This window comes from the organism of the source record quoted next, unplaced genomic scaffold (genome assembly GCF_019419815.1).
Source record: "Pyrus x bretschneideri cultivar Hongxiangsu unplaced genomic scaffold, Pyrus_bretschneideri_v1 Contig28, whole genome shotgun sequence".
Lineage (NCBI taxonomy): Eukaryota > Viridiplantae > Streptophyta > Magnoliopsida > Rosales > Rosaceae > Pyrus > Pyrus x bretschneideri.
This window is the reverse complement of record NW_025999590.1, coordinates 2,615,789-2,629,687: the sequence shown is the minus strand read 5'-3', so window position 1 is coordinate 2,629,687 and position 13,899 is coordinate 2,615,789. Positions and strand designations below refer to the sequence as shown.

Below are 13,899 nucleotides of genomic sequence, written 5' to 3'. Positions count from 1 at the left end.
CTCTCATAAATTCATCATCAAGATTTTCTGATCAGAGATTTTGGGGTCTTGCTTGCATCAGCACTGTCTGTTAATTTTTTTTTCCTTTTTATTCATCTCTTCTGCTTGTGTAGAAAAGTACACAGGTAGCTAGCTGCTGCCACAGTGCATTGGCTCTCTCTCAATCTCCTCTCTCTCTCTCTCCCCCTAATCAGCATTGTCACCTTTCAGATTGCTTTTAAAGCCATTAGTTGTTGGATTCTGGGGAGAAAGTAAGAGAGCTCTTTGCCATTTTACTCTTGGTTTTCAATCAATCAGGGTTTTGGGGGTCAAAAATAGATAAAAAGCAAAGGGCTTTTTACTCTTTTTTTCCACCCATCTCTCTCTCTGTGAAAAAACGGGGGGTGAGGGGACCTGCCAAGAACAGTGGGTTGATCAGAGAGAATCCAGATATTTTGATTGCGATGATTGCAGAGACGCAGCAGATAATGAGAGGTGGTGAGGAGGACAAAAGAGATCAGAATGTGAGAAAGCAAAGACATGCATGGGCCCTCTCCAAACTCTGCAGAGCAAATGAGCGCCTCTCTCTCTCGCACTCTCTCTCTATAGCTTAATTAAATTAATGGGTCCATTTCATAATCTCATGCATTCAACTCCACGTCTGTGACAAAAGCACTTAAATTCTGTGACAAAAGCTTTTTTCATTTGTGAGTTTTAGTTTTCTTTGGCTTTTTTCACTCTCTCTCCCTCTCTCATTGTTTCTTTTATAGGGTTCTCTGAGATGGGTGTCCTTTATTTTTCAGACCCATTTCTGTTTCTTCCTTTAAATCTTGTGGCTTCAAGCTAGAGAGAGAGAGAGAGAGAGATGAACTCTGAAACTTTGATGGGTCCTCCTGATTCCTGAAACTATTTCAGTCTCTTGGGTTTTGGTTTTTAGCTTGAAAGAATGTGAAAAAAATCCCACTTTTCTGTTCATTCAAAACAAAAGACTTCAACTTTTTGCGTTGCTTTTATATTTCTTGTGATTGGAGAAAGGTGGGAGGGAAGGAGAATGCGTGAGGCCTCATTAGCTTTCTCTCCTTGCTCTTTTTTGTTAAAGAAGGAACAAAGTTACTTGCTCACCACTGCATATTCTGCCATCCTTTTTCTTTTGCTCCTTTTAGGCTTTAAGGACAAAGCAAAAGAATCATATCTTTTGTGAGCTTTCTGGTTTTATTATTCTTGCTACGATAATTATACATACATTCTGAGTCAATCAACATTCCCATCTTTCTTTTCATTGGAAGTTTTGGGGGTCTGATATGGGAAAAGTCCCATGAATCTGCTTGAAGGTTTTTCATAAATTTGATTTGCTTCAGAGAAGGTTTCTTGGGGAAGAATCTGCGTTCTCAGGTTTGTCACATTCATGGTTTGATACTGATTGCAATATTTAGTTTATAAACTGTTATATGTTTTTCCTTAATTATGCAGTTAGTTTTGTACTTTTCCTTGTGACAAGCACATAATTTGCTACTGATTGCAGTATTAAGTTCACAGTTTTGTTAAATTTTTCACTGAGTTTATACATTTAATCTTTGACATGGCCAAGTTGGCTAGAGTAATGTGCTCCCGCCTCTCTGGCAAAGTTACTAATCGCCTTCTTCGTAGTTTAGATTAGTTTATGAAAAGAAACTATATTGGGTTATAAATCTGAAATGTAGGTGCAAATTAACTTGAGTTTTAAATTTTTCCAGGCAAAGATTGATTGAAATTGATTAGCTCATGATTGGAAGAGAGTTGCCTGATAGAATATTCATCTCCCTGATTTTTTAGTAATGCCAAACGAAATGTGAAGTTTGTTGCCCTGTGATATGATGGATAATGAGATGTATAATTGTCCGGCGGATGGCCGAAGTTCTCTTGTCACGGATGGGGTTGTACCACACACAACAATGAACTCACTTATTCAGTCCTATTCATTTGATCTCGATCATCAAAACCGTATGATGGCGTTGATTCCAGTGCTTTCGACCTTTCATGGAGAACCTGTCATGGATTCTGATTCTGATCTTACCGCTGCAAACGGCGTCAGTGTGGCTGAAACGAATCCATTTCTTACTTCTCAAAGAAGGAACAATGTGGGAGACTCTTCATTCGTAAGTTCAAGTTTCACAGATAGTACGGTGTTCCAAGCAACACCTCAATCTTCTGCTTCACTTGCTGCACTTTTTGCGGCAAGGGACAGTAGTCTTCAAGAAAATCTCAACAATTTAGCAATTTCAGCAATGCCGAATAATTCTTCGGAAGTTTATGTTTCGAATGACTGCTCTAACAACTCGAATTCTCCGTTCGCGAGCTCTGTGAATTGTGGATATGATGAAATGCTTGGTAGCATAAATAGACAATGGGAGATCAACAAATACGCAGCTCTTTCGGAACTTGGTGAAAGATCTTCAGTAAGAACAGGACTTCAACCTTGTTCATCCGTTGGAAATGTGGATCCAAATGGATGGTTATCATCAGATGGTGCAAGTGTGATGACATATAATTCTTACAGTTCCGCAAAATTTAGTAACGAGCTTGCTCTAACTCTTGCCATGTCCAGGCCTTTGGATATCGGAAACCAATATCCCGATGTTGGTTCTTCAGGGATTGCTCAGCCTTGTCTGAATCAAACAAGGTTTGCCTCACCAGAGCGAAATTCTAGCAACAGTGAGAAGCCTTCCCTAAGTTACAGTTCTTGCAAACCACCTCAGTTATCCCAAATAATATGTGGATCAAGATATCTTCATGTGGTTCAGGAAATACTTTCTGATATCGCAAATTATTCGCTAGAAAATCTAGACCAGTCGAGTTTTTCATCTGTCAGGCTCGTGTCTGAGAGAGGGATGTCGGTGATGGATGATGGTTTAGATGGTAGATTTGAGGTACCAAAGGAGCCTGCAGTGCGAAAACAGGAAATCAAAGCAAAGAAAACCAAATTGCTGGCCCTTTTACAGACGGTATGTAGTTGTATTGTGCTCTTAATTAGTCTAAATTATCTGATTTGGTAATGAATTAAATTTTCTATATCCAAAAGGTGTAGACAATCCACATTTTCTTGTTCCGAAACATTTCTTTACGAATGTGTTGGACTTAGAAATTGTATTTGGGCACTAACAGATTGGTATTATTCCTTCTGATGCAGCTTGATGACTGCTACAACCAATGTGCCGATGAGATTCATACAGTTGTATCAGCATTTCATGCTGCAACCGAGACAGATCCTCATATACACGCTCGTTTTGCGCTTCAAACTGTCTCTGTGCTGTATAAAAGTCTGAGGGAGCGGATTAGCACACATTTCCTTTCAATAAGTGAAAATTCAAGCCCTGCATCCCCCAGTGAGAGTGAAAGGTCTTTCGAAATCCAAAAGCAGTTGGCTCTTCAGCATCTGAAGAAGAAAGAACATCAAATATGGAGACCTCAGAGAGGCTTGCCTGAAAGATCCGTCTCAGTGTTACGCGCCTGGATGTTTCAGAACTTCCTTCATCCGTGAGCTTTCTCACGAACGTCTTAAAAATTTTGCTTACTATGATGCCCGTCGTCGCATATGTGCTCAAACAATCTCTTATCAATAACATGTCTTATCAATTTAATCGATTTTCAGGTATCCTAAAGATTCGGAGAAGCATGTTCTTGCAGTAAAAAGTGGATTGACAAGAAACCAGGTACGTGATCACTGATAATATTGGGCATTTGAATCCACAGCTTCTAAGAACTCATTATTTTTTCTATATATTTGGCTATACTAGGTATCCAATTGGTTCATAAATGCTCGTGTCCGGCTATGGAAACCGATGATAGATGAAATGTACTCGGAGATGAACCGAAGAAAGACTCGTCAGAACGAAAACCTCGAGAGAAGCCACAAAAGCCACCACATTAGGATTAACACTCACAAATTTGGTGTCAATTGAAGGTTTTTGGAAGGTACATAGCAAATGGAAGGAATGGGCATTTCTGGATCATTTTGTAGGGAAACAATGCAAATATTGCAAGTGTATATTCCTCTATGCATGCTAAAAGCTTTTAAGGAGTAGTTTCTTGTAAGCAAAAGCACAATTGAAGTTCTGATAACCGATGCCTAATCTTGGTTCTAAATAATTTATTTCCCTTAACCCAAATATTAACCTTAATTACCTTTTTAATGGAAAAATTATTTATGAATACTCATTTTCTTCTTCTGCATGTCATTGTTTATTTTTGTTCATTGATCTTGCTTCGATTTGGGTCAGAAATATATTATTTCCCTTCTTAATAAAAACCCGTCAAAAATTTCTTTGCTCAACACAGTGAAGGCATTCTTCGTTGAAGAAGTCTGGCAAGGAGACAAGTAATCATTTGGTTCCAATTGATTGCGAGTCTCAAAGCTGTTCGGCATCTGCCTCTGCCCATGATGCCTTCCAAAATGCCCTCCCAGTTTCGCTTCCTCGCCGAAATTCGTTAAATAAGACGGTGCTCTAAATTACTCTAATCTACAAGAAAATTCAAAGTCGAGTACTATAAAGTAAGCACGCTGTCTTGATTGGCCGACCTAACGTGGGGGTGTGGGGGTGTGGGCACAATTCCTTGCCAGTGGTTGGGATTTGGGACACCAACAATACCATCCATATTTCCTACTCGTTTAGGCTCCAACTCTGTTGTGTACCTCTACGTCTACGGAATGATTTAGCTTTACCACTCTATGTTTTGATTGGCATAGTTATGTTGTTAAACTATGAATTTGAGTCGCACGTTGAAGCAATAATTAATATGACCAATAATATAAATTTACAGGTTGATAACATAACGACAAGAGAGAACAAGTGGCATGTAAAAGAAATGAACCAATAGTTTATAGGCATGCACTACCAAACCATTTATTTCATGCAGGCCATGACAGACTCCATCAAGTCCCTCCCTTTTACCGCACAGTGATTAATTGAGTCATATTTGTGCCAACGATGTTCGATGGCTACTTGGGCTGACACATTATCCACCACCAAAAGTTGAATAGTGTGCCACATCAATGAAACCTAAAAGAAACCGGTCTTCACGTAACTTATCGGTTTTGCAGTACAACTAAAGATCAGCAAGTTGTGAGTGCGACAGGCTCCCGCTTTAATCAACATATCATAACTACGAGAAGAACAAAAAATAAAACTAAAAGAAGAAAATTGATGAATCAACAACTAAAGATCAGCAAGTTTTAGGTGCAACCGGCACCCGGCACCCGATTGAACAACTTATCATAACTACGTGAAGAACAAAAACTGAACTAAAAGAAGAAAATCGATCAATCAACAGAAAAAAGATATCGAGAACACGAGGAAAGATTCAAGTTCATCATCCATTTTATAACATTATTGAGATTTACGTTTTTGTTTGTCACTAAATGTTTATTTCAACGATATACAGACAACTAGACCTCCCCCTTCCTCAACTAACATTTGTGTTTACAAATGAAAGAATCATATCTGCTTCCCTTGTGATTTTATCCCCAGTATCTTTCTCTTTCTTTCTCTATATCTACAGAACCGCTAATAATCCCCTTACCATTTTTCAACCCCCAAAAATCTAAATGAAAAAACTCAGATAGCTTACAGAAAAGAAACGCGTTTCGCAAACCCTTTTTCAACTTCTTTCAGGAATGAGGAATCCGAGTTTTTATCGGTTTCAACTTCAAGCCCATGCTTTCTGGTGAAAGAAGCTCAGGCGCAATGCAGGAAGGACTCAAGGGGCTTCTTGGGCTGACACTAGACTGAGAAGGCCTGTATAAACCATATCCCATAAGGAAGTACTCTAGCGGTATCAACATCGCATGTGGCTGCTCCTCTGTCACCATCGACCCGCATGCCTGAACCTGCAGGTCACCCACACGTCCAACAATGAGCTGACTTTAAATTCATGGAAAGATACAACTAAAACTTGATATGAACGTACAAATTAGATCCAGGTTGCATACCTCAACCAAGGCACTATATCTTCTATCTAGTTTTGAGGTCATGTACAGAGCTTCTGAGTGAAACGGAGAGCTGTCCCCAACAAATATTAGCGTACGGCATTGTAGCTTTCTCAATCTTTCAGAAATGTCAGGCCTCCTGTGAGACAAAAAAACAGAATTACTCCCATGCCACCTAATGCATCAAACTCCGAATATGAAGTGCTTATAATTAAGCATCCTGAATGCATTTTGTGAGGTTCACACTACAGAATGCCACACTGATTGCAAATATCACATTGAAAATTTGTCTGCTGTGGACAACCCCTCCCCAAGAGGGTGATTTGCCTAATGGGATTGATCATAAAATAAAAATATAAAGAAAAATCTCCGGAAAGGAATTTACCCATTCATTGCTTCAAGAAACCGCCAAACATTCGAACTATGCCTTTCGTCGAGCGACTGTAAGAGCATACACACATTCGACATGTGATCAGCACTTAACCACCATCATTGTTGGTTTTAAACAGATAAACATAACATAATAAGAGAAGGTAATAAAGGCTAGAACACTAACTCTTCTGCATGCCTGAACTATATCCGACTCTGGTACTTGAACACCACCACGAACTTCCTGAAGCCAGGATTTAAAACTTAAACAATCAAACCAGAAATAGATGCCGGGACACAAATATATGTGAGTTCAACTAGAACAGTGGCAGACCTTGCTGAAGTACCGGTTAAGCAATATCTCCTTAACCACCCCGCACATGCCATAAAAGTAAAGTAAATTCGACATCACCTGAAAATGACATGAAAAGTCATGTGAGAACCAGATTTTTCTTAAACCCAATGTAGTTAAAGGTCCTGAAAGGAGAGAAAGAAAACCTTATTATACAACCATTCTGTCCAAGTGGCTGCTTCGCATATAGGAGAAACAAGTATCAAACCCATGACACGTGGTCTATATTTCATCTGTTGCCAAGTGTTATAGAAAAATCAGATGATCTATTAAGGACTTATTGAAAAATAAGGAACACATATAAGCACTAATCAGCACTATCTTACAGCAAATTGGGTGAGAATGAAAGCTCCAGCTGTAACCCCCATACACATCACTGCACCGAGTCTACGGAGAGAGAAAGAGAGGTCAGGGTAACTCCCTTCATTTTTCAATCCATCGAAGGATCATGATTTATTTGTGTGTTTAGTAAATGGGAATGAGAGACTAAACCAGAAGCATTCTAACGAACAGCCAACTAATTCAGATCACTTGAAATCAAGCTCCTGATTCACATAAAATAGAGCATGAAATGAAAATTTCATTTACCCGAAAAAGTCGAGAACCTCAGCAATCTGATCTACTAAATCATCAACAGAATACAAAGGATCATCAAGGCTGATTGCAGAAGCTCCCAACTGAAAAAGTTCTTGAAGAAAGCACGAGATCAGATACGATGTGAATAATAGCACTCAATACAAGAGAAAATCTGACCAGTAATAAAGTCAGGAAAATCAAGTGGAAGCCATATATGTAGTCAAGTTATTGAATTACAAACCTCATGCCCAGGAGGACTGATATGATATATGCAAAAGTTGTGGAGCAGCAAGGAACAAGCTTCTGGACAAAGGAATAATCCTTGAAAGCAGGACATATCTGGTAAATCAGATAATAAGACAAATGTTAAGTTGGACCTTCAAAGTAATGCCACGAAAAGGAACGATGACGTTGAAATGTTTGGTTGAGATAATCCATGATGCTCAAGATTTTAAATACTTGTACTAAGTGGTAAAAAATTTAGACAGAATTTCTCCAATTTAGGCAAAAATAAAAAAGCAAAGCCTGGTTAGGAAACTGCATTCATAACAAATAAATTTCAGAGATAGAAATTGATCAAACATATTTTCTTACCACACATGATATTTCAAGGTTATGAACAATTTGATTCTACTAAAACAATTGGAATTAAAAATAATGGGTAAGATCAATGAACTAAACTACCGGGCAACAAAGTTCAATTTCGTGAGTAGCACACGTCCACGTATGCAAGACAAAGACAAACCAAAAGTAAAACCAATCAAAACAACAATTACCGGTAGCTAAGCTATGTTTTTCTTACAATTTAAGGCTAAATCAGGATACGTGACAAGAGCTGGCTTGTCCGAATCTCCCAACACAGTGACGGACACATAACCAAGACAGGTTCTTACAAGATACTCCTGCAGAGATATTCCATAACCAGATACAATTTAGACAACATTTCAGGAAAGTAAATTGAGCAAAACAAATATGAAGTTCTAAAAACAGAATAGTGACATTCTTATGACTGCGAATCAGCATTCGGGAGTTAAACGGCGCACGTTAAAAAGTAATTTACTCCAAGGAGATGAGATCATGAGAATACCAACCATACCAAAGTATATTACCATCAAGAAGAAAAGTAGAGTGTTCATGTGCAGTTAGCACCCTTAACAACAACGTAGAAAATTGGCCACTTTTGCTCATATGGGCACATTACCAATCATCAAAATAAAGAAAGTTTGAATCTTTTAATCTTTGACTCCAAGAATATCAGCATTCCAGTTACTAGCCAACCAAATAGAATATATTTCCCGCAGAAAAATTAAACTATTAACTATTTTCTAGATAATTGACTTATACACTCAGCTTCCAATTGAGAAAAAATGCATTTGCTTTTCAACAGAAACAAAATTTTAACAAAAACCCAAAAATAAATAGACAATCAGAATTAATTAGCCTGCAATTAAGAAAAAGTAATGTTGCAGTAATCATTCCAGATGAACAAGTAAATAATTGTCAATTTCTCTCAACAACACGCATTTTTCGTAATCAAATAGTTGGGCATTTCGGAAATAGCAGAATCAAATTTCAAAATTTTCTCGGCAACCAAACAGAACAAAGTGTTTGATAAAAGCAAAATACAATACAAAATTCAGGAATGTGGGTTGTTTTGTTTACCTTTCCGCCAAGAGAAACCCCCTCCATATCCACCGACACTGAATCACTTGAATCCCCCATTTTCCCTCTCTCCTCTCTTCTCTCTCTCTCTCTCTAAAGTCCTCAAAGGGCTGAGGCATTGGGTTTGGTTTTCATGGTTTATATATAAATATGAAAATACAAATCTTTCTCCTCTCTCGCTCTGCTGCTGTCTCTGTCTGTCTCCATTAAATGTTGACTCACTGTGAACTCGAACGAGTCGCGAACCGAGTCACCGACGCTAAATCCCCAGAGATGTCCCACTGGCTGTTCGTACGTATGAACGGGGGTTTGATTTAACCAGAGTTAAGACCGAGAGGCCGACAGTTTTTGCAATTTTACTAAATTGCCCTTGCTTTCCTTATTTATTTATTTATTTTCTTTAAAAGATCCAAACCCTAACATTTTTTTTTTTTTTTTGCAAACAGATTATATTTATTTTTGGATTTTTTTTACCGGTGAATTAGTTATGTATTTGAAGTTGTTTTTCTTTTTCGGATTTGGAGTTGTTTTTTTTCTTTTTCTTTTTTTTGAGACAAAATTAGTAAAAAAATGTTAGTTGCTTTTTGAAGCAAGGGCTAGATTGTAAATTAGCCATGATGTTGGCAACTGGGGGTACATCAAGCATTTGGTGTTATTTACGTGTCCGTATCAAAATAACAAGGATATTATTTTCAAAAATATATGTGGATTTTGGGTGGATCAATTACTACGCCCTAGTAATTAATCCTATTAATTGCAATAGGCAGATAATAAGTGGCGAATTTGAATACTCTCATGATCTTATTGTTCGAAGACTAAAAATTAGAAAATTTGAATCTTTATTTGTGCGAAGAGAAATTAAAATTCTTATTTTACGTGAGCTCAGTTAGCGGAATGATCCTTAGACTCTCAACAGTGAAATTTGGAAAAGATTAACTTTGAGTGACGAAGCGTTTCAGATTAGAGATCTATTATGTCACAAATTGAATCTAGGAATTAATCTTACTATTTTGTGGGGATCATGAGAAATACGTGTTCTGCATTCTTACTTTAGCTTTTAGGTTCATTTGGACGCACTGCATAATGAACATTCATGTTTTCATTTAATATGCATTAAATTTAGGAAACTTTAACGAAAAACTCTCGGTACTATTTACTTTAACGAAGAATCAAATTTTTACACTAAAAGATCAATTATAGCATTATTTACTTTACCGTTTATTTTTTCGTTTTCAAGCCCTTTTAGTTTATCCAAATCAATTATAAACACCAAATGAGGCAAGAAATTTGCCCATTATAACAAAAATAACATGCAAGTAGATATTTTTGATCACTTATCGCATTCGGCCATATTAAGGCATATTAGTCAAAACATAATCGTACTAGCACAGAAATAGGACCAAGTTGTGGTCCTTTTTCTTTATAAAAACAAAACACAACTAGTGATGAACCACGGTTATTCATCATTTTCAGGTCCATTGAAAGTTAGTTGAGAATTGTACTATACAACTACGATCAAGTAAATTCACATCTTACATAATATTGAACACTTTTTCACCGAGCCACTTGTTGTGGTTATAGTCCTTTCAATTTAAATACTTATGCATGTTGCCAAAATTCGAATACACACATGGATTGTATTGCTCATATTCAATGATGTAGAAAGATTTGCAAGCCTATTGTTATTTAATTTTTATTTATTATTATTTAATTTTTTTTGCAAAGCATGGTAAGCTTTCATAATCACAATCAAAGGATTAGCCGTTGAGACATCATGTGGCCAGAAATAACTTGTAAGTGCAACCATGCAATTATATATTATAATTTTTTTTTATTTAATTTTTCTTCATCAAGTTATTGGTATATGTCGTTAGCACACACCAGACAGCAATGCAAACATTAAGTTTTCACGCAATTTTCGGTCCTTTTACCGAAACGTTTTTCAGAACAGACAACGATCCTTCAACGGGAATTGCCAGGCAAACATAGCCACGTCACAATTTTCTTTTTCTCAAACAAATTGTTACTGTTGTAGTAGGCCATGTTTAAAATATAGATAAAATGAAAATATTGATATGGAAATTTTTTGAAATGTTGATGGATATATCAACATCGATATCAGTTGACTTCGATGAAAAATATGAAATTTTACAATGTGAGTATATCAACTTACTCAAATAGTCGAAATGTAAAAAAATCACAAAAACAAATTCAAAAGTTTGAAATTTGCAATTTGCAATGAGTTCCGGCAAAATTTCTATAGTGATTCGATAAATATCATCCTCGTTGATTTTTCTATACCTCGCTGATATAAGGTGAAGTTTGCATTTCACCCCTGTTTTTATATCGATCATTGATTTATCAGATATTTCTATAGAGATATCATAATTTCATGGACATTTTAAACTGGTCGTAGGCATTTACATCCGTCCACTAATTGATATAATGTTTAGGCCATTAATTCTTCGATTCAATAGGTTATTGATTCCTCAATTGATTTCTCCTTATTAAATTAGGAGTATTTGTGTAAATTTTCAGGGTATCCATACCATTGTATAAAGTGGTTATGCTTCACACTGTAATACACTACGAAATTCTTATTAAAAATTTTCGTTATTATCTCTCAAATTATTTCCCCACACTAACTGTTAATTATTAACAATCAATTCCTCTAATTACCAGATGATATTTATTTTTGGTGGGGCGTAAGAAGATTTCAAACTTTAATTAAAGTTTAAAATTTTTAATTGAAGATTATTGCATCATTGAGCACGCTTGCTTAAAGAAAAATTCAAGGCCAATTACATTCAGATACGAGTTGTTTATGCCCACGAGTCACCGAGTTGAAATAGGCGTTTACATTTGTGCTTCATCAGATATTTTTCTTTAATTGTCATGATAAGTCACGATCAGCTTGGACACATTATCTTATTTAACAAATTTAAAAAATGATTTAGAAGTACAATAAATGGGAATATAATCATAATTATTTGCATATAAAGCTGACTATACTATTCAATTCAATAGTTTTAATGAAATTGTGACACTAATTTACGTAAAACGAGTTCATTTTCAATCTAATTTCAATTTAATAATGCAGTTATTTAGTAGACAGTCTAGTGATGTTCCTTTTCATTTATAAGCGAGTGATGAGAGATCTTAGGTTCGATTCTTGCTAAAAACGAATTTGAACTATATTCTATGCTAGCTTATTGTGAGGTTTAGCCCAATTCCCTATCCCTTAGTGTATATAATATCATTTGTTAAAAAAAAAAAAATGAATGAAATGTAGAGATAAAATTACACGCAACAATATATCATTAGATTGAGATGTTTCAATGGCGGCTAACTAGTTTCAAATAAGCTTTTCTTCTAATCACCACAGGAAGTTCAATGATTGTGAACGAATTTCAAACTCGTATTCCATATGGCACGTGTTGGGTTCAAATTCAGGCACTGATAAATCACAGGATGCCGGCCATGAAAAAATTGAAATGTACCCTTAAAATAGTGAATTGTCGTAACGAAGCCACTAACTAGTCTTTAAAAAAAAATCTTTCTTCCACTAGAGGCAAACGGAACTCTAAATTTTTTTATTGTATATTAAAATGTGCTCCATTTTTTATTCACCAGTTAAATTCTACCTACTCAATCTCAATAGCTAATTAAACTGAAAACAACATGAGAGGATCTTGTCAATATATAAAACCCTTCATCGGGCGTCCATATGACACTTACCAACTTCATAATCCATATCTATATCTCTATATATATGTGTTTGTCTTGAATTTGCTTTAAAATTAATTAATTCATAACCCAATCATATGCCAAATAGAATTTGTTTTGGAATTACTTATACTTAAGATACACTCTTGTAATTAAGGTCATAAATTAGAATCTTTGACTATAAAAACCTACATATATAAGTACACATAAGTTCCAATATCCCATCAACATTAACCACCAACAATGAGAAATTAATCAAATTATATAATTCCTATCATTTTTATCCTATAATATTTGGCATGTTGTTGATTGCTTGTTTGAGAAAAGCCACATCCGGTATACGAAAAAAAAGTATAAAACTAATATCGAGATATTCCACTTTTAGTATTACTGAGATTTTTGGTGAGACACCTAGTAATAGGTGGTTAAGTTGGAATAATATCGATGATAACAACGTTGAACAGCGTTGTCTCTAAAGAAGATTTTAGGAGTCATGTGAAATTTATAAAAGGGGTCTTCTTAAGATAGTCTTCTAAAAAAATTGTTACAACACATTGATAATACAATGCAAGAACTAAAACTAAAACAAATTTTAAAACTCACGCTAATTATTAATTTTTAAATATTCATTATATAATAAGTGTTACTCTATTTGCATCCATGAGTTATGGAGAATTGGAACTATTACGCTTGAGCAGTGCTATTCACACACACTTTATTTACCTTTCACACACTTTTGTTAACCTTTGTCTGTTCATATTTTTCAATTCATTCGATCTGGACGATCGATAATTGAAGGATGCATGAGAGGTAAAATTGGATGGGTCGAAATATTCTTGATCGTGAAGTATAGAGTAGACAAACAATCTTTATGTGCCCAGCTTAGTAGAGCTTTTGTGAGGAGAAGCCCAATTGACCTAAGCTGCACCATTACCGTTGGGGTAGGGCTTGGCCTCCGAATCGTACGTGGGATGAGTTTCTGGCTCATACAGCTTGAGCCGAAGCCACACTTACACTTTTAAGTTGGTAATAGGTTATTTTATGTCTCATATTATTATATTTTAGATGTATTATATTTTATTTATAAGTGACAAGTTTTATGTCTGATTATATGAATTTTAATTTTTTTTTATCTTTTAAAATAAATATATCATTGTATACAAAATATATTTTATGTCTTATCTTTAAAAACTTCGGGACAAATGTATAATTAAAACAATTCTCACATTAGTCGACGCATTATTTATTTATTTTTTATGTGAAAAAATAGTCG

The 13,899-nt window shown here is 35.6% G+C and overlaps 2 protein-coding genes across 4 annotated transcripts; one reads left to right on the top strand and one right to left on the bottom strand.

Moving 5' to 3' along the window:
* The first annotated feature begins 50 nt into the window (after positions 1-50).
* Positions 51-4,169, top strand: LOC103949644 (homeobox protein ATH1). 2 transcript variants are annotated; one of them, XM_048588251.1, is made up of 5 exons: positions 51-1,371; positions 1,792-2,960; positions 3,146-3,492; positions 3,608-3,668; positions 3,753-4,169. In XM_048588251.1, the coding sequence occupies exons 2-5, from the start codon at positions 1,830-1,832 to the stop codon at positions 3,915-3,917; spliced, it is 1,704 nt and encodes a 567-aa protein (XP_048444208.1). In that variant the 5' UTR covers positions 51-1,371; positions 1,792-1,829; the 3' UTR covers positions 3,918-4,169. The 2 variants fall into 2 exon arrangements, with proteins under 2 accessions (XP_048444208.1, XP_009359028.2); XM_009360753.3 differs by having other exon boundaries at positions 53-1,371; positions 1,713-2,960.
* Positions 4,170-5,313: 1,144 nt separating this feature from the next.
* Positions 5,314-9,081, bottom strand: LOC103949645 (protein NDL1). 2 transcript variants are annotated; one of them, XM_009360754.2, is made up of 11 exons: positions 8,901-9,081; positions 8,041-8,140; positions 7,480-7,577; positions 7,251-7,339; positions 6,989-7,049; positions 6,809-6,895; positions 6,645-6,722; positions 6,498-6,554; positions 6,327-6,382; positions 5,945-6,080; positions 5,314-5,842 (listed from the first exon to the last, which is right to left on the bottom strand). In XM_009360754.2, the coding sequence occupies exons 1-11, from the start codon at positions 8,958-8,960 to the stop codon at positions 5,624-5,626; spliced, it is 1,041 nt and encodes a 346-aa protein (XP_009359029.2). In that variant the 5' UTR covers positions 8,961-9,081; the 3' UTR covers positions 5,314-5,623. The 2 variants fall into 2 exon arrangements, with proteins under 2 accessions (XP_009359029.2, XP_048444558.1); XM_048588601.1 differs by lacking the exon at positions 8,041-8,140 and having other exon boundaries at positions 8,901-9,047.
* Positions 9,082-13,899: the final 4,818 nt, after the last annotated feature.

Excerpts from the sequence above, each read along its gene's own strand:
- LOC103949644 (XM_048588251.1), top strand. The coding sequence starts at position 1,830 with ATGATGGATAATGAGATGTATAATTGTCCGGCGGATGGCCGAAGTTCT. Across the intron at positions 3,493-3,607 it reads TTTCAGAACTTCCTTCATCC|GTATCCTAAAGATTCGGAGA; the intron begins GTGAGCTTTCTC and ends ATCGATTTTCAG. Across the intron at positions 3,669-3,752 it reads GTGGATTGACAAGAAACCAG|GTATCCAATTGGTTCATAAA; the intron begins GTACGTGATCAC and ends TGGCTATACTAG.
- LOC103949645 (XM_009360754.2), bottom strand. The coding sequence starts at position 8,960 with ATGGGGGATTCAAGTGATTCAGTGTCGGTGGATATGGAGGGGGTTTCT. Across the intron at positions 6,896-6,988 it reads TCATTCTCACCCAATTTGCT|ATGAAATATAGACCACGTGT; the intron begins GTAAGATAGTGC and ends ACTTGGCAACAG. Across the intron at positions 6,723-6,808 it reads CAGAATGGTTGTATAATAAG|GTGATGTCGAATTTACTTTA; the intron begins GTTTTCTTTCTC and ends TGTCATTTTCAG.